The sequence below is a fragment of the Physella acuta genome, unplaced genomic scaffold (genome assembly GCF_028476545.2).
Source record: "Physella acuta isolate Inbredline_101_S28 unplaced genomic scaffold, ASM2847654v3 ptg000022l, whole genome shotgun sequence".
Lineage (NCBI taxonomy): Eukaryota > Metazoa > Mollusca > Gastropoda > Physidae > Physella > Physella acuta.
The window spans coordinates 121,498-147,595 of NW_026731542.1; the positions used below are offsets into that span (position 1 = coordinate 121,498).

At 35.6% G+C, this 26,098-nt stretch overlaps 1 protein-coding gene across 3 annotated transcripts in view; it reads right to left on the reverse strand.

Moving 5' to 3' along the window:
• Positions 1-18,509, reverse strand: part of LOC131940541 (ribonuclease 3) — a 29,715-nt gene extending 11,206 nt beyond the window's left edge. The window contains exons 1-11 of one of the 3 annotated variants that reach the window (XM_059299210.1): positions 18,348-18,509; positions 15,427-15,558; positions 10,948-12,759; positions 6,064-6,237; positions 5,629-5,816; positions 4,882-5,161; positions 4,543-4,719; positions 2,285-2,470; positions 1,947-2,117; positions 1,050-1,248; positions 648-823 (exon numbers count right to left, since the gene is read on the reverse strand). In XM_059299210.1, the coding sequence (XP_059155193.1) occupies positions 648-823; positions 1,050-1,248; positions 1,947-2,117; positions 2,285-2,470; positions 4,543-4,719; positions 4,882-5,161; positions 5,629-5,816; positions 6,064-6,237; positions 10,948-12,759; positions 15,427-15,519 (3,456 nt within the window). In that variant the 5' untranslated portion in view covers positions 15,520-15,558; positions 18,348-18,509. Of the gene's footprint in view, positions 1-647; positions 824-1,049; positions 1,249-1,946; positions 2,118-2,284; positions 2,471-4,542; positions 4,720-4,881; positions 5,162-5,628; positions 5,817-6,063; positions 6,238-10,947; positions 12,760-15,426; positions 15,559-18,217; positions 18,295-18,347 lie in introns of those variants that run through there. The other 2 variants (XM_059299229.1, XM_059299219.1) reach the window with 2 other exon arrangements.
• Between the last annotated feature and the right edge of the window lie 7,589 nt (positions 18,510-26,098).

A 26,098-nucleotide genomic window follows, 5' to 3' on the forward strand; every position in this document is an offset into this window, starting at 1 on the left:
GGACGTACAACATGTAATCCTGTAAATAATTATGTACATTTAGAACTAAGATCAGATTCATGAAATAGATCAGGGCCATGGACGTACAACATGTAATCCTGTAAATAATTATGTACATTTAGAACTAAGATCAGATTCATGACACAGATCAGGGCCATGGACGTACAACATGTAATCCTGTAAATAATTATGTACATTTAGAACTAAGATCAGATTCATGACACAGATCAGGGCCATGGACGTACAACATGTAATCCTGTAAATAATTATGTACATTTAGAACTAAGATCAGATTCATGACATAGATCAGGGCCATGGACGTACAACATGTAATCCTGTAAATAATTATGTACATTTAGAACTAAGATCAGATTCATGAAATAGATCAGGGCCATAGACGTACAACATGTAATCCTGTAAATAATTATGTACATTTAGAACTAAGATCGGATTCATGAAATAGATCAGGGCCATGGACGTACAACATGTAATCCTGTAAATAATTATGTACATTTAGAACTAAGATCAGATTCATGACACAGATCAGGGCCATGGACGTACAACATGTAATCCTGTAAATAATTATGTACATTTAGAACTAAGAATAATTTATTCCATGCTCATAAAAATAATTTTGAACGACCTACATGTAGTTTTAACTTTTTAGCTAAAACAGCTAGGTGTTGATTTTGAACTAGGGCCATTCTATAAGTTGTAAGACCTCCTTCCTCTAACCATGGGAACATATAAAAAAGATGAACACTTGTTAAAAACTCAATCACAGCATCACCCAAGAATTCAAGCCTCTCATTGTGTGGAATTTCTGAAAAAATAAAATAAAGACTAATTCTAGCTTCATAAATAAGAATAAAATCACAGGAATAGGAATTACAATTGCTGCAGTGTGTACATTTTTTTATCATATTATGTATGACTGTGTTTAAACAATAACTCTTTTAAAAAAATATTAAAAAACCACAGAATTTAACCTACACAGTGCCCTTCATACAAAATATTTCAACAAGTTTTGGTACTTAAAAGAATTTTACCTGATGCTGTTTCTTCTTGTTTTCCAAGACGTGACATAATGTCTACAAGTATGCATATTCCTCTTTTTCTTGTGTTTTGATAATGAATACGTCTATCACCATATTCAACCTGCCTCATACCACAGTTTGTCAAAGAGTTGCGTGTGTGGTCTGGATTTGTACCATAATTGGTACGATAAGATGTGTGTGTCAGTGACAACTAAAAAGTGAAAAAGATGTAATTTTCTTTTAGGCAAATAAGTATTTTTGTTTAAAATTCAAACTAAATTACAACAAATCTGAATGATAGTTAAATGTAAATACTGCTTTTGTGTTTATCATTGTTTTGAAAAATGTTTCAATTAAAAAAACCCATGTAACTGCTATGACCCAACCTATTTCAAACACAGCTCAAAGCATAACTTACTAAGCAGGTCTACAAAAAACAGAACTATGATAAATGTAAAATAACCCGAAAAAGATATAACAATTACAATTTATTGACAAAATTTAACTGAAAAAAGGAATAAACTAGTTTTCCCAGACAATTCTGGAGCAAGTAATAAAATCATTAATGCTACAGCAACAACCACTGAAAACCACAAAATATACAGGTCTTTCACAGAATGAGGACACAAATCAATCAACAGATTTTCTCTACCTCTCCTAATATGAAGTGAGCTATCTAAAAGGTCTCTCCTATCTTCTCTACTGCCTCATACTGTTTTACTAAAATTAACCAGAATATGAAAACAAAGATCGATAACTTCACCCTTGAATATTCTAGTCAGTATCACTCGTTACAAAATCATTACGGAAAGTCACTCTCAATAACCACACACTGTTTAATTCAGAGCACTGTAATCACCATAGCGACCCATTTGTTACAGTAAACTGTAGGAAATGAGCATTACAAACCTGAAGTAAATTTCTATCTGCAAATTTGTACTCAATTTTATCTTCAAGTATGTCTAGGCAAATGTGAAATCGTAGGTGACTCATTAAAACTGGAACCATCAAAGCATGTTGACACAAATCGGCTCGTAATCCAGTACAAAGGAAACCTTTGCTGCTTAGCTCTATTGTTACCTAAAATATATACAAAAAAGCCAGTTAAAATAAGGTATTTGAGAAAAAAACAGTTTTATCATTAAGATATTCAACTTATCATTAATTACTAAATAATTGTAGTCTCAAGGTGAAAGAAAATACAAAAATACTTGAATAAAAAATTAGGCTAATAAAACAATTCATACTTCTCTTTTCATCGTTTTCTTCATTCTAATTTCCCTAAGCTTTTCTTCCTGTTCTTTTAGCTTCAGTTTGTCTGCTGGTAATATTTTAGGTTTGCTATTTAAGAGGTGACGGAATTTTACATATTGTTTCCATGCCTTACGGTAGACTGGGTCACCAGCATAGCTCAGTTGTGCTGGTCTATAACCCTAGAAAATGTACAATATACAAGGCATGTTTTTAATTCATCATCTCTGACTCTTACATAATACAGAAGACAAGTCTTTAAAACAGGTTTCAAAATGCAGTGTATCCCCCCACAGGGGGTTGGAGGGGGGGGGGGGGTGCAATTAGGAGTTTAAAAAAAAATATGCAAAATATTAGGAATTTATAAAAAAAAACAAAGAGTAACATTAAAATTTCTATAGATCATAGTACAATTTTATTCATGAGGCAAATCATCAATTTCAATACTCATTGCAAATCTGAAAAAATCAGGCTGGGGGGAAGTTAATCAAACCATCAAAATCAGCATTTAGAAATATTGAGGGAAAAAATTACAAACATTAAACTTGACTTATTCCTTTAAGGCCCCTGAGAGCAAAGGGCTGCAGCTACACCTCTCTACTGGACCCGGTTTTTGGCAGCTCTCTTTATTTGAGCCCATGAAAACCCGACAACCCCTGTCTCCCATTCTACAGTTTTTCACCAGGATTGCCTTGGCTGGCCTATATCTTGTTCAAGCGGAAACACCAATCATTGAGTCAAACAAACGAAAAGTTTGAATGCTAAATTGATGGCTGCATTTGCTACTAATAATACAACTCAAAGCAAACTCTATTAAATTTTGTTTCAATGCAAATTAAATAGAGATCTACATGTGAGTATTTTAGACTGCAAAACATGTATCTTCTAAACTTATCTGTGTCCACGATAAAGTATTTAACAGATAATTTCTTCATACATAATTTTGTTGTCTACCGCTCGTGTCTGTGTTAATTACTTTATATGTAATTTATTGTGAACAAAATTGTTGCATTAGCACAAAAAGTGATTAAATCATTTCATGACATCAAGTTTGAGTCTTGCTTTGCAAATTTAATTAAACAATTTTACAGCAACAACCAAAATACAGTTTTTTTGTATTTGTAGCTAAATTTGGGAGAATGGGAATTATAAACATTTTTGTATTGTAAATAAGAATTCACAATTCACCAATGTGTCTTCAATGAATGAAATAAAGCTATTTTAGAAATTAATATACCGCATTCAGTACTTGTTCATCCTTGTTCAAATACAAACGATTTTTTATTTCAAAGACAGCTACCAGAAGTAGATAATTGGTTATGGACAGTAGAACACAGGGCAAAGACTGGGTTCACACCAAAATGAAATATAACTAAATTGAATGAGAGTCTGCTTTTTCCAGTTAGTTTAATAGCCATAGATGGGGCATTGCACAGAAGATAGGGAAACGCTGCTATGGCATCTAAAATTTAAACAACAATATTTTATAAATATTTTGACCAACTAAATTACTTATAATAACAGTAACGCAATCTATATATATAATTCTCTTCTGGGAGCCGTTAGAATACAAGCTGCACGCGCCTCCTTGCAGTCCCCTCTCTTTCTCTCTATCACTATCACTACCACCCCCACCCCACCCCCACCCCACCCCCACATTGTCTGGTGAGTTGTGGTCACGCTAAATGTTTACAAATCGTAGAGCCGTAGAGCCCGGTTTCTATTAGGGGCAGATAATTTAGTTCGATTTTAAACTTACAGGACTTGACTTAGTCCTCTTTGCTCCTTATGGAGCATAGGGCCTCCACCATTTCCTTCCATTTCTTCCTATCCTCGGCTATTAATTTTGACATCTCCCAAGACATCCCTGTTGGCTTCAGTTCTTCAAGAAGACTCTGCCTCCAGGTCTGTCTTGGGCGCCCTCTCTTCCACTTTCCCTGGGGGTTCCACTCAAGCGCTTACAGGAGGTGACTAAGAAATAACTAAGAGGAGGCTGCTTTCACGGGGGGGGGGGGGGGGGGGGGATCGGGGAAAAGGGGGGGGAGGAGGGGGGTTAGTGTTTTAAAGCAAATATTTTCAGTGGCAGCATTGGTACTGTCGAATTCACAAATTATGAATTACTGAAAAGTAGAAAATAAAACAACTAAATAGCGGCGTATGATACGCTGCGGGTCGGCTCGTACATCATAATGAACTAAAGGTTACATAAATATTTGTTTTATTCTCAATGTAAAAAAAAAACATGCAAAATTACCTGATGAATAATTAGTGGGTACTTGGGTAGATCATTTTGTATATCTTCCTCTTGTGTAGTTGTTTTATCTGGTTTATTACCCTTTTCTTCATCATCACTTTCAACGAAACTGTCCAATTTAATTTGTGGTGTAGTAACTTTTCTGTCCAGCTGGTCAATGCGAACTGAGCTTGGTTTCTGTTAATCAAAAATTATTTTTAATTGCACATTGATAGCAGAAAAGAAAATGTGAGTGCAATTTATAGATCAACCAACTGGCTAACATTATTTGTTATAAAAGATAGCAATTTTAAAATCCAATTTAATTAGAATCAGCAGAAACAATATTTAATTACTTACCATGCCTGGATTTGTGACAATCATGCCTCTTAAATTGTCAACCATATTGTGCCATTCACTTTCACCACAATCCATGATTTCTTGGAGTCTTGACTCTTCAACAAGAGGTGAAGCACTTTTGATTAAAAAGCTAAGTACAGTATTCATAGAAAGTACTTCTTTACATCCAGAATCAGGAAGAGTTCGACAAAACCTTGGCATAAAGTGAAAACGATTGCATCCCCCTTCTTGACCAGTCCAGTCCAAATCAACTAGTTCCAAAATTTCAGAAAATATAAACCTAAAAAAAAAAATCAGAGACTATTACAGAATAACTAACCAAAAAGAACAGTAGTAGTAAAATAAGTATAAAGCTATTTACATTGAACAGGATATTACTTTAAATAATTCTACTTACAATACTCAGAACTTTAAAATCAAACTAGGATTCTTTTTGTTTTCAAACTAAGATTTTAATCTGGCAAGAAATTAAATTAACTTTCACTGGTAGTTGTAAAAAGTGTATGATAACAGTGTTATTATAACAAAGCTGATGTTTTCTTGCATTTTAATCAAAACCATGGTGCTAATATGCTACTTGCTACTAGAAAGTTTGAAAAATCATCTGTTTTATAGCATCTTTTATTGTCTTGCCAGAGGTTTTATAAAAACTTAAACCAATTTAATTATTCGTTTTCTGTGTATAAGTGTTGAAATGGAAAACATTTTTCTGAGCTTTAATTTTTTATCAATAATTAAGGTACATACGTGTTGAATAAATTTATACTGCGCACAGTGAAGTTCTCAGGAGCAGATTCAGGGATAAAGTGGATTGTGTACTCAATGTTAAAACGCAGAAGTTTACATGGTGGAATATTTTCAAGTTTGCTATGACTGAACATTGAGAATCCTTCAAAGATGTACTCATGATTGTCATGATTGATTAGGGTAGGCACCTATAAACATGATTAGAAAACTTTTTTCAAATTTTAGATTTAAATGTTAACTACACCAGTAATTAACAAACAATTATCATAAATAGTGTCTTTTTAATCAATCTAATAAATTTAATATAGAAAATAGTAAAGGAAATTAAATAAAAGTGTGATAAGTACAACATATCTACTTTTTTATAGATGCTTTAAATAATTATTTATTATTATAAAATATTATCATTAATATAAGGTACATGTATGTTCAAACCTTTGTAAGAAAGTTTGTGTATGGCGACATAGTTATTCGATAGTGATACAAATCTCTCAGATTGTTACTTTCATCTTTGCATACATTAATAGCCTTTTCTCCTGGATATATGTCATGCCGAATACCTGACTGTCTTGATTTAATACTGCACCTGCATAGCGGTCCATCGTTGGCCTAAAAAAATATTCTCAAAAATCAATTATCCCACATGAAAAAAGTTCAACTTCATATGTATATATATGTATATATGTGTATGTATGTGTGTGTATGTGTGTGTATGTGTGTGTATGTGTATGTTTGTGTGTGTATGTGTATGTGTGTGTATGTGTGTGTATGTGTATGTATGTGTGTGTATGTGTGTATGTGTGTGTATATATGTGTGTATATGTGTGTATATATGTGTGTATATGTGTGTATATATGTGTGTATATGTGTGTATATATGTGTATATATGTGTATATATGTGTGTATATATGTGTAAATATGTGTGTATATATGTGTATATATGTGTGTATATGTGTGTATATGTGTGTATAAATGTGTATATATGAGTGTATATGTGTGTATATGTGTGTATATGTGTGTATATGTGTGTATATGTGTGTATATGTGTGTATATATATGTATATATGTGTATATATGTGTATATATGTGTATATATGTGTATATATGTGTATATATGTGTGTATATGTGTGTATATATGTGTGTATATGTGTGTATATATGTGTGTATATGTGTGTATATATGTGTATATATGTGTATATATGTGTGTATATATGTGTAAATATGTGTGTATATATGTGTATATATGTGTGTATATGTGTGTATATGTGTGTATAAATGTGTATATATGAGTGTATATGTGTGTATATGTGTGTATATGTGTGTATATGTGTGTATATATATGTATATATGTGTATATATGTGTATATATGTGTATATATGTGTATATATGTGTGTATATGTGTATATATATATATATATATATATATATATATATATATATATATATATATATATATATATATATATATATATATATATATATATAATTCTCTTCTGGGAGACGGTAGAAAACAAGCTGTAAGCGCGTTCCCTACCACCCCACCCCAACATGGTCTGGTGAGCTGTGGTTCACGCTAAATGTTAACATTCGTGGAGCTGGGTTTAGTGACGGCTATTAGGGGCAGATAATTTCGTTTGAAACGATTTTAAACTTAGGGGAGGTAGCTAAGAGGAGGCTGCTTTCACTGGGGGGGGGGGGGGGGGTAGGGGTTGGGGGAAATGAGGGTGGGGGTAGTATCGTCCTTAACGACCTACTGATAGTGTTTAAAAGCAAATATTATCAGTGGCAGCATTGGTACTGTCGAATTCACAAATCATGAATTACTGAAAAGTAGAAATTATACAACTAAATAGCGGCGTATGATATGCCGGTGGGTCGGCTCGTATATATATATATATATATATATATATATATATATATGTTCTGTAAAAAATATTGTTTAATATTGCAAGGGCGGCGCACCACCGGGGGGGGGGCGATTTTTTTCTCTATATACGGTATATAAAAAATAAAACTTTAGGAAGTAGACTAGCGTACCAGACCCCCGCGCGTTGCCGCAGGGATAGAAGAAAGTTTGACGAAATATATTAGGATTTCACCAACGCTTTATCAATTATAATTATATGTTCTTAGACGCGTGACCTACTTTTCTAAAACCTTGAGTGTACATTAATTAATATGGTAGAACACACTTCGGTGAGCGCCTCTGTGTAAGAGCGTAGAGGGGCGCTCTCATGCCCCCCCCCCCCCCCCCCCCGATTTTACTACCGCATAGGCGCGGCGTACTACCCCTGGCTCCTTAAAACTAACAGGCGTCATCGGCCAAATAGCATCCTGTTAATAAAGATGCAGATTTCGTCATTCGCTAAAGTGACACAAATGATCAGGATTTTTTCTTTGACACGAAAAAAAAATTATTTGACATGTTTTAAGTATCAGTGTGACTGATGCAATATGCTAGCGTTACTAATGGTCTATTATTAGATGCTCGATCTCAATTTCTGACTGGATTGTCTAATAATATATGCTTATTGCATCATTCGCAAAGTGACGAAACTCTACAGTAGGCTCCTCATATTCAAAATGTTATTTTTTCATCTTTCGCAAGGTGATGAAACTGTACAGAAGGATTTCCTCGCGTTACAAAGTTATTTTTAGAAGCCTGTTGTAGTTTTACCGCTGAATATAGTAGTACTCCTTACTCGCAATGCAGGACGCTCGATTAACAGATGCCAAGTGCCAACATAGTCGCTCTAAAACTCTGGGCGCCAAACCGTGTATTGACGAAAGTTGTACCCTATATGTCGCGCCCATAAGAAACTTTAGTTTTCTTTTTCGCAGAAATATTCTCGGAAGTATTCCCATCTACTCCCTAAAGTTCATGGTACTCGGATGAACCGCATCCGAGTTTTATTTTTTATAAACCGTGTATAGAGAAAAAAAATCGCTCCCACCCTGCCACCCCGGGGACGCCGCCCTTGCAATATTAAACAATATTTTTTTGCAGAACCCTACCATTGAGTGATCTAATCATCTCCCCAAACTTTCATGGTACACAGATGAACGGTGCGAAACAGAAATTTTATAAACCGTATATAGAGAAAAATCGCAGCCTCCCGTGGTGCCGCCCTTGCGAAATTAAAAATGATTTTTACAGAACCTTTCCCTAGAGTTTTATAATGAACTCCCCAAAGTTTTATGCCTATCGGATAAACGGTGTCACTGCAATTCACTTTTATTATTTTTATATACCGTAAATAGAGAAAAATCGGACCCTCCCGTGGCGCCGCCCTTGCGAAATTAAATATTTTTTTTTACAGAACCCTTCCCTAGAGTGTTATAATGAACTCCCCAAAGTCTCATGACTATCGGATGAACGATGTCAAAACAAAATCGACTTTTATTTTTATATACCGTATATAGAGAAAAAACAAATTGCGCCCTGCCGGGGCGCCACCCCGGCGAATTTGAAATTTTCTTTTCGCAGAAACCTCCCTAGGAATATTCTCAACAACTTCCCAAAGTTTCATGCCTATCGGATGAACGGTGTCACCGCAATTCACTTTTATTATTTTTATATACCATATATAGAGGAAAATCGCACCCTCCAGTGGCACCGCCCTTGCGAAATTAAAAATTATTTTTTTTACAGAACCCTTCCTTTGAGTGTTATTATGAACTCCCCAAAGTCTAATGGCTATCAGATGAACGATGTCAAACCAAAATTGACTTTTTATTTTTATATACCGTATATAGAGAAAAACAAATCGCGCCCTGCCGGGGCGCCACCCCTGCGAATTTGAAAAATTTTTTTCCGCAGAAACCTCCCCAGAAATATTCTCAACAACTTCCCAAAGTTTCACGGCGATGTGATGAGAGGTGTAGTAATGCATAAAGGACAAACACACACACACACAAACACACATACATTGCTTTTTATATATATATATATATATATATATATATATATATATATATATATATATATATATATATATATATATATATATATATATATATATATATATATATATATATATGTATATATATATATATATGTATATATGTATATGTATATATATGTGGATGTATATATATATATGTGTATGTATATATGTGTATATATATAAAATTGTGTATATATGTGTGTGTGTGTGTGTATATATATATATATATATATATATATATATATATACATACACACACGAAAATACCAATATAGATTAGAATACTCTTGTTCAAGTTTTAAAATTAAAAATACTTAGTTTTTATTAAAAGTAAAAACAAGTTATAACATGTCATTTGTGTGACTGCTTATAGTCTGTTTTGAAAATCTCTGTTTTAAAATGTTTGCTATAATCATAATGCCTCCTGTAAATAAGTTGTACGAAATAATATGAAGCATAAAAGCTGTGATGTGTAATGGTTTCTCGCCCTATGTTTATTTTTATGTTTTTTTTTGTATTTATATTATTAGTTTTAAATACATTTCCTTTTTATGCTTTGTAACTCTTTAAACTTTAATATGTATTTTTTTTTAAATAATAATTAAGAGAAGTAATTGCTTTTTAATTTGTTTAGTGCAAATCTATTAAAAGGTGCTTAAGAGCACACATATTTGACTATTTAAAAAAGGGAAATAAGTCATGGAAGTGGTTTGAACATTTGCGTATCTTTCACGTGATGGATTAATTTTCAAAAGAATTTTGCCAACAACAGCGTGTGTTTGATTGTAGGAGAAGGAGGACTTGAGATGGTGTCTATAAAATAAAGATAATCCAACCTCAGCTTCAGTATTCTTTTTGCAAAACAACCATCAAGTCAAAAATGCAAGATTTTTTTTTAACTGTAAAAAAAAATTGTTTATGGTCGGCTGCGGGCCCCTAAACGTCCTCCTCCTTCCCCCCCCCCCCCCCCCCCGGCATTGCGAGGTCTGGCGGCACTGTAGTTCCGCCCCTGTAATGACATAATGACAAGTTCAGGATCGGCACTGAAGTCCTTAAAGACGTCTCTAAATCCACTAAACTCTGAAGGGTTCATGACTAGCATTACTTAGGAAGGTAAAAGTGGTTGGGCAAAGTAAGGGCTCTAATCACTTCATATGCAGAGGCAGAGACTAGGTGAATTGTTTGGCTTGGTTCAAAAAAGAAACCTTGGACATAGTATCCAGAAACAGATACTTATACTTGGCATGAACAAAAATAAATGTAATCCCTTTAAATAATTGTTAACATCAGATGATTGGTATTTTAAAATTAACCATAAACATTAAAAAAAAGAATTCTTATGCTATATAATATGTAATGTGTTAACTGACCTGTCCTTTTAAATTGTACCACAGCTCTGGATGAAGACTATAAGGATGTTTTTTTCTTTTGTCCCATTCTTCCATTATTTGACTAACAGCACCATCATCCTCATCATCCTCATCAGAAGAGGAAGAGGAGGAGCTGTCACATGAGGATTTAGTGCCAGTGCAATGATGGTGATGATGGTGAGTTGGAGGTTGATGCGATGGCTCCTCAATTTTGTCTTGAGTGCTCACAAATTTTTGTGATCTTTTAACTATTTCACTTTCAAATTTATTTTCTAATTCAATCATTCTAGGAGTAGCCTCCATGTTACCAGTTTCTGAATTTCTTATAAAATATAAATCTGCAGGACAACTTCGAGTAAAATAATTAATGTTGTCAGAAGTTGCCAATTCCTCATCAGAACCATGATCACTAACATCCAGCTTAGGTCTCTTTAGTGGTAATGCAGTATCAATTTTATCATTTTTTTCACTTTTAAGCAAATCTTGACGATACTGACTTAGTTGGCTAGAAACTGAACCTAAGCTGAACCCTAAGGAAACAGGAATATTTTTATGCTCAAATGACTTCTCTCTTATGTGACGTGAACGTGAATTGCTGGGTGAAGTTGATGATCTAAGTCTTGAACGAGAATGTGCATGCATTTCCCTATGTGAAGATGATCTATATTCTCTCTTAGAATAACTACTCTTGCCTAAGGTCCTGCTTGTTCTATTTCTGCGATCTTGGGAAGCTGACACGAAACTATCTCTTTTTCTAATGCTGTCATGATCTCTGCTATAGTATGTTGAGTTTTCTCTTTGTGGTGCTTTTGGGTTTAGCTTTGGTCTTGCTGAATGTTGTCCACTAAAAAAAGATTTTGACCCAGTTGTATTATCAACTTTGCTATTATCATTTAACATTAATTCACTTGTTTTCCCCTCCAAGTCTCTTTTTTTATTTGTAGTTGATTCATCATTCCTTGGAGGAAAAGTGGTTTTTTTCTGTGTTTCATATTTGTTTGCTTCTGAGTACCTTTCATAGGCACCATCTGCAAAGTTTGACATTTGAGTTCCTTGCTGTCTGGGATGATATGAAATGCTACCTGGCTTCAATCTATTTCCTGAGAAATCATTCATCTTCAAACTAATATTCTCAGCTTTTCCTAAATTCATACCAGATGTATCTGTTTCATTAGACCGAGGTACATGTATTTCAAACATTTCTGAATTGGAAAAGTTACAGTTAAGGTTTGAGGAGATATTTAAATTTCTGTTATTGAAGTTCCCACTTTGATTAAAATTACTTCCAGTGTTTGTGTTACTTCCCTTTATGTTAGTATTGTTAGTAAATTTGGCATCATAATTTTTTTCAAGCAATAGTGGAGCTGGCTGGTTTGCAAATGGGTTCATTAAAAACACATTGGAAGTTGACGAATTCATAAGCATACTGTGATGAGGTTGTGAGTTACAGAAAAAAGTATTGGTCTGAGGTGTTCCACAGTTCATAATAGGTCTTGTAAAACTACTAGGATTATTGTTCATAGGAGGAAAAGACATTGGAAATCTGGGGCCCTGAAATGTATGCCTATTATTTAAATGAGTTTGAGCTGTCATTCTTGAAGTGGAGTTTGGATATCTAATGTTTGGGTTTTGTATGAATCTTTGAAAAGCAAACTGCTGTAATTCTGTATGTTGACTTTGTTGAAAATGTGGAGCTTGATACTGATGTTGCTGATTATGTGTCTGTGGAAGCTGAAATGTTTTCTTCTGCAAATCTTGCATTGCTACCAGTATCTCAGGTGGCTGACTGTGAACTGACTGTTGATTCTGAAACTAATTATAACAAGAAGTAGTGGTTAAAAGGGTGCAGTAGCAATTTTGTATATTAAAACTGATTTAAAAATTAAATTGTTTTACAAGGAATAACATATAATGCCCAGCCATAATAAATTTGATTGAGTGCTTCATATATTAACTTAATTCAGAGTTATTAATGTAAAGCTTAGCCCTAATATGAATCCTCTTTGTAAATAATTTAATTTTTACTTTTGAAATACATCTTTTAATAAGATTGTACTAAAACTTAAAAAAAGCTAAAGCTTCAATTTCCCTAATGAACAGTGATGTTTTAAACAAAATCAAAGTAAGGCAATATAGTTTTTTTTTTAAATTACTGATTGTTATTTTTTAAAACTATGTTAATGCTTAAATGTTACAATATAAATAATAATGGTCAAAAATAAAATAAATATATAACAAAGCTTTTTAATCATAAGTTCTTAAACACAATATAAATAAGAAAACAAAACAAACGTTCTTTCTTTAGTAAATAAATTTGTCACTCATGAAACATCTTATATATTTTAGAAACTAATGCTTTTATTAAAGAAATCGATTTGCTTTTATTCTCTTATTTTCAGTGCATTCTATATAATAGTTTCGCTGTCTGTCTATGTATCTATGTATCTATCTATCTGACAAGAACACTCTAGAGAAAACACAAGCAAAATAAAAACATGCACAGTAAGGCGGAAACGAAATATGACATCACATTTAGCATATAGTAAAAAATAGTATCAAGCCGGAGAGTGCACACAGTAATATGACGTCATTGATTCTCAAGTAAACATTGAATTAAAAAGCCAATTTTGTCTAATCTTAAAAGTGGTTTGCGTGAAGAGTTTCTTTCATACAATTCTTCAGGTAGGGGCGAAGCCCATCCCCCGCGTAAGAACGTCTAAGCCAACCCCCCCCCCCCCCCAACTCAAAAGAAATGTCGTCATCGATACTCTATAATAAAATTACAGCCTAATTCTAATTCATGTGTCTAATCTAAAAAGTGGTTTGCGTGCAGAGTTTCTTTCATGCAATTCTTCGGGTAGTGGCTAAGCGCGACACCAGTGTTTCTTTCAGACTTTTTCCTCCCCGGAGGGAGGAACTTTTTCTAATCTAAAAAGTGTTTAGCGTGCACAGTTTTTTCATGCATCTCTTCAGGTAGGGGCGAAGCCCCGCCCAGGTTCTTCCTTTAGTTTGTATGATCTACAAATGCGACCAGTGTTTCTTTCAGACTTTTTCCTCCCCGGAGAGGGGTGGGGGTACTTGAAATTTTCGGGGGCGGGGGTAGAATTTTCTGGGAGGGGGCGGACACTGGAAAAAGTATATAATTATATTTCGTTGAATGGGACGGTAGACATGTTTTGGAGTGTGTGTGGGGGGGGGGGGGGGGGGGAAGTTTAGTTTAGAGAAAAGAGACAGCACTATCAACCTAGCGCCCGATGTATCCTTCCTCAACGGGCCATTTTTACCGTTTATAAAGATTTTAGCTAAGGTATTTTTTGACTATCTACTTTTAAGTAATTAAGATGTTTAAAAATTAAAATATAATTAAAATTATAAAAAATAAGATGAGTAATATCTTGGAGGATAGAGACTGGTAAAAGTGGAAAGTCAATAAAGAGCTTTCTGTGGCAGCCCCATGTGTCCTCCACACAAAAGGGAAAAATGATTATTTACCTTTAATTTGATACCAATTTTAATTATCAAAATTAATCCCTAGTTTAGAAAATGATTTGTAAAAAAAAAAAAACGCTATGATGATATGACTGACACTCAATGGTACAGTGGGTTAGTTTTTAAGGAATGTTGTGATGCGATTGACCATTCACTGATTTTGAGCAGAAATGTGTCGTCTGATAGATTTCTTCCCATTCAAATACATGGCGGGCAAAATGGGTGGGCTTAGTTCTTTTATGAAGGATTTGTTTTTACCCTGCATGATTTTCTTAAAATTATTTAAATTATTTTAGTAGGATGCAATATATAATTTTCTATAGTTTACAGTATTTTTGAGTATGTTTACAAAAATATTAAATAAAGCAAATCATGTTTTTCTTACTTTTATTATGTTCTGCTTGATATTCTCAATAATTAGACCAAAAAAATGTATAAATGGCCAGCATGCATCAAACTCATATGTCCATTGTTAAAACTAGATCGGTATTATTGAATAATACAAAAAAATATTTATTATTATATGTATATATTTCTGCAATGACCATGAAACATTGTTAATAAATGGAATCACAGTATCGTCATTTTCAACAGCCATCATTGCCATGACAACAGTAAAAAAAGTAGGTCAAGCGACAGGCTAAACCCCAAGCAGTAGTTTATTTTATCTTTATAAGTCAAGTATCTGCCCCTTTTAATGTCCAAGGTTGGTACTCAGGCTGAAACTATCTGGTAGAGGGATCTTGTGCTTATTTTTTAATCTACACTTTTGACATTTAATTTTTTAATTACTACTTAAAATGACTCATTTAATATCTGATTTCAATAAAATGAGATATTCTTACATCTTGAGAGGAAGTCTGAACATAATCACTGAATTAGAAGTGGATCAAAATTGAGTAACAAGATTTGCCAAAAAACGCACAGAAAGACAGACATTGAACACTATAAAAGCTTGTAATAAAAGCACAGACAGTGCAAATATCTTACTTGATTTTGCGTTGTAAAATGCTGCTTCTGCATAGTAATTTTTTGTGAGTGCAGAGTAGCTGGAATATTGTTGGGATCTCCTCTGCCTGCCATCTATGCCATTTTTATAACATTAGCATTATCTGCATGAATCTATTCATAACAAACAAATGGGATTTATTATTTATATTCAATTCATTTTTTTGTGAAAGCAAAATCTACAATTTTTTAACGTTATAAAATACCAAACTCTATTGTGAAAATATTTCATTAAGAAGGGAAATCCTCATGGTGGAATGATTTTAAATGATAATAAAACAATTTATTTTAATTATTGAATGTGATACCCAATTAAATTAAGTTTTTAGAATCTAAGTTTTTTAAAGAATAAAATAAAAGTTTAAAATTGTGACGATTTAATCTAGTAGGGTTATTAGCTGCATACGAAACTATTGGCTACTGGCGGGGACTCTCAGAAGAAAGGCTGATGTAATATTTTAAGAGGATTTTATAAATGCTTTACCAATCGTGCATTTTTAGAATAATGACTTTGTTTTCTAAAACTCAAGTTATTTAAATCTGAAGAAAGCAGGCACTATATTTCTTGGATCATAGTTGATGGGGTGTGGGTTTGTCCTTACTACAGCCCAGTAGTCACCGGGTGAGCTGTATCGAAGTCTTGAGAGTACGTTGACCACCTACCGTACTAGTGAGTTAGGACACACCTCAGAGACCACCCTGATGCCAGGGGTATTGTGGACGTTCTCAGGAGCCACCAGTTACACTACCGTGTTCCTAGTGTAGGCTGCTCTTAAAAACATATGCAGGGAAGAGCCCGGGTGATGCAGGTTCAATTTAGTGAACAATTATAGTAGCCCATAGTGTATCGCAGTCTTTAAAACAAACATTGAGGCCAAAGTGATAACTGGGAGGAACATTGGTTGCAGAATGTTTTTCTCATTACACATCAGCTTCGCTTGTCCAACCAAGCCTTTCTTTATGTCACTCATGTTCTTTGCTCCATTGATAGTCAGACAACTGAGGTTAGTCCAGTCAAAGTTATAATCAGCAAATGTTTTTAACTCATTGAATATATTATCTCCGGTAACAGTGCCAAAATCTAAGTGGGGAAACCAGCTCTAGTGTTATGTTTATGTCTTTATCCACACCTCTGATGAACACAAGCAGCTAAGAGGTGGAACAGCTGTCCAGCGAATCACCCATTGCAATTGAATAATGGCGAAACTTGCTTGCATTTTTTGAGACAATGTTTTAACAAATGTCTGCAATACAGCGGGCAATAGTATTTGCACCCAAAGCTACTTTTCCAAATTATTTTGCCTTTTCTGGGTAACGTTCCTCAACCAATTCCAACAAATTTTTTAGCAATAATGTTTTACGCTGTTGAGGAAGATTGTAGGAAAAAAAGTCACAGGAAAAAAAAACACAGGAAAAAAAAACACAGAAAAAAAGTCACAGGAAAAAAAGTCACAGGAAAAAAAGTCACAAATATATATTTGCATGATATTTGTTAATACTTTTAAATCTTTTATGTATTAAATATTTAGAGAGTGCAAATTAACTTAGGATTAATTAAATGTAATGTGTGTAGGCTTTATAGGCATAGAAATTTTTTTTTATAATTCATCTAAAAATATTTATTATGAAGTATGTAGATTGTAATTATTTTAAACTTAAGATTAGTAGCATTTAATAGAATGCTCCAAAGTCCACGGTTTTCATCGTGTTATTTTTAAATACCATTAAATTACCGTGAAATGGTAAGTTCATCTGGCTTGCTGCCCTCAACTCATGGCAACAATAGTTATATTTAGTTCAACCACCTTTACTGCCCACATGTATCACGCTCATTACATAACAAAACTGAGGATCAAAACAGAAAGCCGACAAGGTTCAAAGGCTGTCATTGACGCATAACGTCAACAACACACAATATGTTCGGACAATGCCTACTGAGGAGAGGCCGACCGGAGAATAGCCTACGGCAAAATGTGCCTAAATTTCTTTTATAATTAACTTTTCTACCGCGTATTTAACTAAATACGTAACAAAAGTTGAGATTGTTGTGTTAATTATCTTAGAGTATTTTTACTTACAATTGTTATAAATCATGCTTTTAACGTCTATAAATAATTTATGCTATCAAAAAATAAAACCCACAACAATAAACATACAAAATTTTACAATTCTTAACAAATTAATAAAAATATTTCTAAAAAGATTTTTGTGACTTTTTTTCTGTGACTTTATTTCTGTGACTTTTTTTCCGATAAAATTTTTCCACCGTGACTTTTTTTCTGTGACTTTTTTTCCTAGCAAAAACTGTGACTTTTTTTCTGTGTTTTTTTTTCCTGTGACTTTTTTTCCGTTTACCGGTTGGAAAGCATAACACACTACTGTGCGCCTCTATTTTAATTCTGTAAAAACATAATGTCCTATTCCCAACCGACTGGGAATACTACAAAATACAAATAGCCTTGACCAATCTAGGACTTCTACTAGCTAACTTGATCTAGAATCTAGAACAATATACTAATATACTTCTATTAAAGCCTTGACAATGAGGTAACTTTTTCGTACATTTTACATTACTACGTTTAAAAGACGTAGTAGACTAAAGCGATAGATTACCCAATGGCAATTCCAAATTATATTAGTATTAGTCTACTATTAGACTATTATTACAACTATTACTACCCATCTTCTTTGAATCTTTAGTTCATAACTTTAAAAAAAAAACAAAAAAACATAAACCACAATTTGTTTTCGCAAATTGTGTCTCGCTATTTACCCGTGATTCCGCATTTTCTTCTCGCATTTTACCGCCTCATTTTGCTTCGTCTCGCAATTTGAATTTCCCAACGCCCAACACCCGTTTTGAAAGTTACAAAAAATTTACAGTTTCATTTTCATTCATGTACCTGTGTTTGAGCAATTGTTTTAAGCTTTTCAGTAAGCCTAATAAATAATATCTAGAAAAAATAAAGACTAGCGATGTTTTCATCAGATGCAACCAAGCTCATTTAGACATTTACTTTACCAGCCATCTTGTTTGTTTTTTTGTAAAATTTTAGAGGTTCAGGGGAAACCACTCAAATTTACAGATGGCCGCTGTTTATGATAATACAAGAAAAATTCGACCATATTTTCTGCCCACATTAATCACGCTCATTACATAATAATAAAGCATAGGGTCAAAACAGAAAGCCGACACAATACAAAGGCATTGACGCAAAACATCAACAACACACAATATGGTCGGACAAAGCCGACTGAGGAGAAGCCGACTAGAGAATGGCCTAAGGCGAAAAACATGCAAAACACAATCAATGATGTGCCTAAATTTCTTTCGAAATTAATTTTTCTACCGCATATTTAACTAAATACTAAATACGTAACAACAGTAGAGATTGCTGTGTAAATTATTTTATAGTACTTTTTTTACTATTATTGTTATAAACTAGTTCTATAAGGGTCATTCATAAATGACGTCACGCTTTTTTTGACGATTTTACCTCCCTCCTCCCCTCCGTCACACATCGTCACAAAAAGCCAGACCCCCCCCCCCAAATGACGTCACACCTCAGCCTACAACCCTCGTCAAAATTGCAGTTTTTTAATCATATCTATTAAAATTTATTTAAACAGTTTTCTAAAACGTGAAATAACGGTTAAAACTCGTTTTCTAACATAGCTTTTTTGTAATACAAAAGTGTGACGTCACACCATCTGAATTTCCCCCTCCCACTCATCATCAGTGTTTCTTCCAGACTTTTTTCCTCCGGGGGGGGGGGGGCGGCACTTGATATTTTGGGGGGTCAACATTTTTCGGGGGGGGGGGGGGCACACACCATCACAAAATTACGGACCCTCCCCCCCCCCCCCATTACGAGTGTGACGTCATTTATGGACGACCCCTAAATCAAATTTGAATTAAATAGTTCATTTCTTTATATTCTAAAATCGGAAAATGACGTCATAAGTTTTGTGTTCTTACTTTAGTGTAAACATTTGGCATGTGACGTCTTTGTTTCATTGCGTTATTGTCACAACTATAAACTCTTCTCCGTTTGCATAATTAAAATTGTTTTTACACTCAAATATGCCTTTATTTATTTTTTTTTTCTGTATCAAATTCTCCAAAGATCGCTGACGATACAGATATCATAGCCTGTGAAAATATTTGGCGGACAGAGAGAGAGAGAATTGCGCATGGTCTTTTATATATTAGGATAATAGTAATAGCAACTCTATATTGATATATTTAGCCATTGATTTCGGTTTATTCTTCATTTATCTATAATATCTAACACAAATATATATATATCAGGTTTATCTGGAGTATTCTAAACGACTTCCCAATGTTTCAGGGCGATGTGGATCTTCTTCTTTCTTCTTCTTCGTACTTAATTATTTAGTGTTGAAGGGAATCGAGATTTATCTGCCAGTGGTTTGAACTCGAGACTTTGTTCGAATTTATCAACCATGAGCTTTTTGCCGACTCGACCACGCCTCCAACACAATTAAGCGTTACGTGTCAACTGGTTATGCGCCCTTGAGGCCATTGACTCCGATTTCAGCCTGCTTTTCTTTTTGGATTTGCTTGATTGGCCTTTGACCAACCAAGAACAAACTACAAGGCAGCAGTTGTTTAAGGAGTTGTCTCTCCTAGAAGAGTGGCTGTCCCCAGCTAACGAGCCTCATCTGCCCGAGGGTTCGAACTCGAGACTTTTCGGTTTATATTAATGTATCGGGCCTAATGGACAGACAGACAAAAAAAAATCTGGATGGATGGAATTTCGTGGAGGGCAGACAGCTGTGAGGGGGGGGGGATGCAGATTTGTGGGGTGGGATAGAGAATTTCCCAGTCAATTGAGATTTGTAGTAATGCGTGTACATTTACGGGTGCCAGTTACCAATCTCACAAAGAGTCAAAGTTCAAGTTTATTTTAGCTTAATTGGCTTGTACGACAGTGTTGTTAATACGGATGGGCACTGCACGACCCCCCCCCTCCCCCCTCACCACTGAGATACCATTGCCTGTACAGTGAGAAACGACTGGGGGCCTTTTAGAACTTTTATTTATGTCTAATATAGAAAAGAAACTGATTTCCATTTTCTTTTTAAAATTATCTTTATTAAAGAAATATTAAAATTTCCATGTAATAGTCTTATTTTTTTTATAGGAGGGTAAATTGCCCCTATGTCTTGCTTACGCTAGCTTTGCGGTAGCTACGCCACTGACCACTGCACAGACTGTAGTGGAAATAATAAGCAAACCTTCAAATGGCAGTGAATTCCGTGATTCGTTGCTCCCCTGTGCAGAGGCGTAGCGAGGTGGGGGGCTGGGGGTGCGGACCGCACCGGGTGACACCATTTAGAGGGTGACACCAAGGCAAAAAATAGCAAAATATATAGAGAAAAACTTGAGGGGGGGGGGTTCAAATCGAAATTTTGATGGGGGGGGTGCAAATCGAAAATTTGAAAGTTTGTCCCCGGGAAGGGTCGCTACGCCTCTGGGGGGGGGTGACACCATTAAGGTCAACAACGTCATCACGATGAAGTAGTAGTATTATGATAGTTTGGGCGATAGTGATTACGATTACAAATTATATGAAACAGTATCCACCAGTGGCGTAAGAGGGGGGGGCAGGGGGGTGTGGTGATGTAATGTGTATGAAAGGTGAATACGTGGAACGGATCACTGCGTGTGTGTATGTATCATGTAGTGAGACGCGAGGCCGGGTGTGTTGACGTGAATGTTGTTGTACGGAGTGAACGAGGGTACAAGGGAAGCGACTGGTCGGGTGACAGTGGCTGTGTTGTGAGCGGGAGAAAGGTGGTGTGTAGGAACGAATGCGGAGGACAGTTAAAAGTTGGAGCGAAAGCAAACAGGTTGATGTGGGACTAGGGGCGCGTTTGAAGAGAAATAAAGGATACTGTGATACCTAATCTCAATCGTGTTGGTTGTGCATTCGTTGAGATCCTGACACCCTCACAGGGGGGGGGGGGGTGTTATAACCCCTCCCCCACCTTTGGACCCTTCTGTAAAAAAATATTGTCATAATAGTAAATAATAATAATGCTACTTATTTAAATCTATTTCTGAATCAGTATACATATATAATTAAATATGTATGTTTAGAACAGTCATCTAAAAACTGACGCTATGTGCACTCTGAGTTGGTTCTCCCCCCCCCCCCCCCCCCACACACACACCCCACAATTGTGTAGAGCGACATTAATGTCACACCTAGGTATACACAGGGTTGGATAATTGACCTAAAGTGACCGGACAGTGGTGAATGAAGTTGAACCTCCACCCCCGCGTAAGAACGTCTGAGCCCCCCCCCTCCCTAACTCAAAAGAAATTTCTTCATCGATACTCTATAATAAAATTACCGCCTAATTAATGTGTCTAATCTAAAAAGTGGTTTTCTTGCAATTTCTTTAATGCAATTCTTCGGGTAGTGGCTAAGCGCGACACCAGTGTTTCTTTCAGACTTTTTCCTCCCCGGAGAGGGGTGGGGGTACTTGAAATTTTCGGGGGCGGGGGTAGAATTTTCGGGGAGGGGGCGGACACTGGAAAAAGTATTATAATTATATTTCGTTGAATGGGACGGTAGACATGTTTTTTTGGGGGTGGGGGGGGTGATGTGGGGGGGGGGTGGTTTTAGTTTAGAGAAAAGAGACAGCACTATCAGCCTAGCGCCCGTTGTATCCTTCCTCAACGGGCCATTTTTCTCGTATATATATATATATATATATATATATATATATATATATATATATATATATATATATATATATATATATATATATATATATATACAAGAGCTTTCCATGCTGACGAAATAACTTTTTGGTGTGTTCCGAATGACTCGTCTTAAAATGACGTTTAGTTTTGAAGATTTCATAGACTTATGACTGAGAACAACTTTGCACAGTACGCATTGTTTCTTTTCTATTCCACTTCTAGTGATGTTAGTTAAGTCGAATTTCAGATATTCTTCTGAATATTTATGTTTTTAATTTCTTTGCTAGTGTTTAGTCTACCAGTTGGCGATCCCCAAGAAAACCCCAGGGGGGGTCGCAACCCACAGTTTGGGAATCTATGTACTAGCAAATAATATGATATCAATCGATTTGTCATTAAATCGGTCTTCAGTTTCTCTCATCACGCATTCACAATACTCTTTCATCCTTGCGAATGTTGTTTTAGGATTTTCATATCTGATCAGGTGTATTTTTTATCCTAAATTTTCCTTTATCAGGCAACGAACTTTGTTTTGCAAGTCGCTATTGCTGTCTTCGCTTTACTTTGCAATATCCTGTAAATGCATTTTTGTTGCAGCAATTAGGGGAAGAACTTGGGTTAAAATCAAGTCTTTTTTTTTTGCAAATAATTACAAAGGTATGAGAGTGCACAAAGGAGGTTATTCATCACTTGGCAAACTATGATAAAACTCAAATTTCTGATTTCAAGTAGTATTCCCCCTGCCAGCGATGCAAGGTCTGCTCCTTCCTTGTGTATATGCTCACGTGCCATTAAAATAGAAGCAATGCTCCTGTTGACAGCATTAGCTATTCTGTAATGAGACAGCCATCTTACCTCAATACATTCTGGAATTTTTAGAATAGGATCGTCAATTAGCACTTGAATTTCATGCAACAAAGTTTTTTTAGGGGACTTGCTAAATATCTTATAATTATAAATAAATTTTAAAATATGCAGAAACCTTTTGACCTTCTGGTTTTTGTTCCCGCAAGAGGCCGCTGCTGGAGATTTATTATCCACAAATCTCAGCATAATACTAAGTTCCATCTAATTTCGCACGGAAGTACTTTCATCCGCCAAAACAGACAACCTTCTGTTCTGCACTGATTGTTTTATTTCTTCTCGCAAAACTTCGCCCTTGCACACAAGAAGTTCACTGGCGGTGTTCTTTGCTGTAGGTTGATGTGAGGGTGGGGATTTTTACGAGAGGCCGGAACGAATGATTCCAATAACACACAGTTCAAGTTCCAAATACAAAGTTCTTTATTCATATGTATATAATCATGTTCTACCTAACTAGCTATACTCTCTACTATTTACTTCTGCTACTGACTGTTTACTATACCACTAACTACGCACTCCCATGACCAATCCTAACACTAACTGTTCTCTACATTCTACAATCTAACACCTTCTACCTCGCTAGCTAATCATCCTCTACCTAACTATCTACATTCCTCGGCCGTCTCTGACCGCTACCTAACAACTCCTGGCCTATCGCTCTACTCCTCGCTAGCTACCTATCCACTGCCGTCCTATCTCTCTACTGCCCCACGCCTCCGTGGTCAGCTGACCGTCCCACGTGACCGGTCAGCCCCGTGCGCCCATTGGCCTCTCTAACCAACCAACTAGGCCTATAGTCTGTTTCTGCTAACCTATATCTGCCAAACATGTCTGACGTAATCTTGCGTCATCACATATCTCCCTCCCTTTCTGTAGCTGACAAATTATATTTTTCAGCGTCTGCTACTAATCTAATACATCAACAACTATCTATCTTACTACTCTATTCTATCCCTAACAACAATCATGTAAATCAAATACAAAATGGGACAGCACAGTTTACAAAAACATAAAATCTTGTGTCTGTGTTCCTGAATAAAAAAAATGTCATTGTTCTAGTTCTTGTGTAAGTATCTAGACGTCTGTGGTGTGGCTGGTGTCTCTGCTTGATAATGTATGTCTATGTTTTATGGTATGTGTGAATTAAATCATGTGTAACTCAGTTCTGGCTAGGTTGTCGTGTACTGGCCTTGAGCTAATCTTAGTAGAATGTGTAACTGGTTGAACGGGCTTTGCGAGCAGTGTAAGTGTATGTGTAAGTGTTATGTAATTGCTAGCGTTCCTCTGTGGTGGGTGGGTTGTGGTGAGTTTTGATGTAAATTCCCGTGAGGCGGGTGTAGGCGTAACTTTCGTTGGTCAATGTGATGACGCAACAAACTCAACGCTGGTTGAGATGTCCACGTAGAGTGGTTATACGATGAACTGGAGCTGTCTGATGCGGTGGCGAACAATGACGTAAGGTTCCGACGCTGGGAACTTGGACGATGGGTCGTCTACCCTTTGTATGTGCCGACGTAGGTGTACGTAGCTGGCGGTCTGTTATTCAACCCCAGTGCGGGTGCGAAGCGGTGGCGATGCGTCCGCTATCTTGACCAGGGCAATTCTCTGTTCGGCAGGGCTGTTCGCTGTCCAGGTAACCCAACGTAATCAGGGCTTCAGGTGGCGGCACTCTTTGAAGTGTCTGCTTCATCTGGTCTCATTCTGTGTAAGCGTGGGTCTGAAAATGGTATTTCGAGACTATGAGCAATGGTGTTACGTGACCACTTTAGTGCCCGCGCAGACAAGTATTCAGACAGAGGTACCTTCCATTAAATAAAAACCTCAATCCCAAATTTATACGTGCTGAACATTTGTCTGGCAGCATAACAACATATTAAAAAATAACTTTACAACATAACCAAATAAAAAATCAGTACACTCTACTCTAACAACAATCTGTAAAGCCTAATAAACTCAATAGACGTTAACACTACTAGAGCATAGAAATAGCTTCACAAAAAGAATAGACATGTAAGTGTATATAATTAATCGTGCCGTTTCAAATCAACATTTGAATGCGTAATCATATAGTGGAGCAGCTCTCACTATCTGACTTTTGACAACTTAAACTGGCTGGCATGACCTAATGACTGACTTCACTTATGACTTCAGTAACTTCACTGATTTCAGTAACTTGACTTATTTCACTTTGACTTCAGTAACTTGACTGACTTCAATTTAACGACTGATTCCACTTTGACGACTTCAATTACTTCAACTTGACGACTAACTTCACTTTGAAGACTAACTTGACCTCGACGACTTCACTTCAATTCAACTTAAAAGACTTCACTGACCGACTTAAACTTCGACGACTTTAACGTCTTCACTTTGACTTCAAAGACTTTTCCTTGACTTCAACTACTTCAATATGACTTCAAAGACTTCACTTTGACTTCAACGACTTCAATATGACTTCAAAGATTCCCTTTGACTTCAACGACTTCAATATGACTTCAAAGACTTCAACGACTGACTTAGATTAACCTTACTTCAACTTCAAAGACTTTAACTTTGACTTCAAAGATTTCAACGACATCACTTTGATTTCAAAGACTTCACTATAACTTCGGCGATTTCACTTCTTCACTATGACCTCAACGACTTTATGACTTCAACAACTTATTGACTGACTTGACTGACTTCAAATAACTTCTTTGACTTCAGTTCTGACTTATACTTCACTGACTTTAATAACACAATTGACTTCAGTTTGACTACACTGACTTCAACTTAAACTTTTATCGACTTCATGCCGATTTTCTCGACTTCTTAGATCAACACAAAATCTCGACTTCACTTCACTATTATGTCCGTTGTTCAAAATCATTTATGTGGACGGTCCGGGTCACATTCTTGGTCATGGGGTTGATGTTCTAGGGCAGTTGCGTGTTATCTATGTGTTGTACTTTCCGTTTCACTAATTCTATCGCTAACTCTGCTTTTGTTCTTGACATTTCTTACTATCTTGACTATCTTGTTTTCTAACTTACTCTTTATAGATGTTTCAAA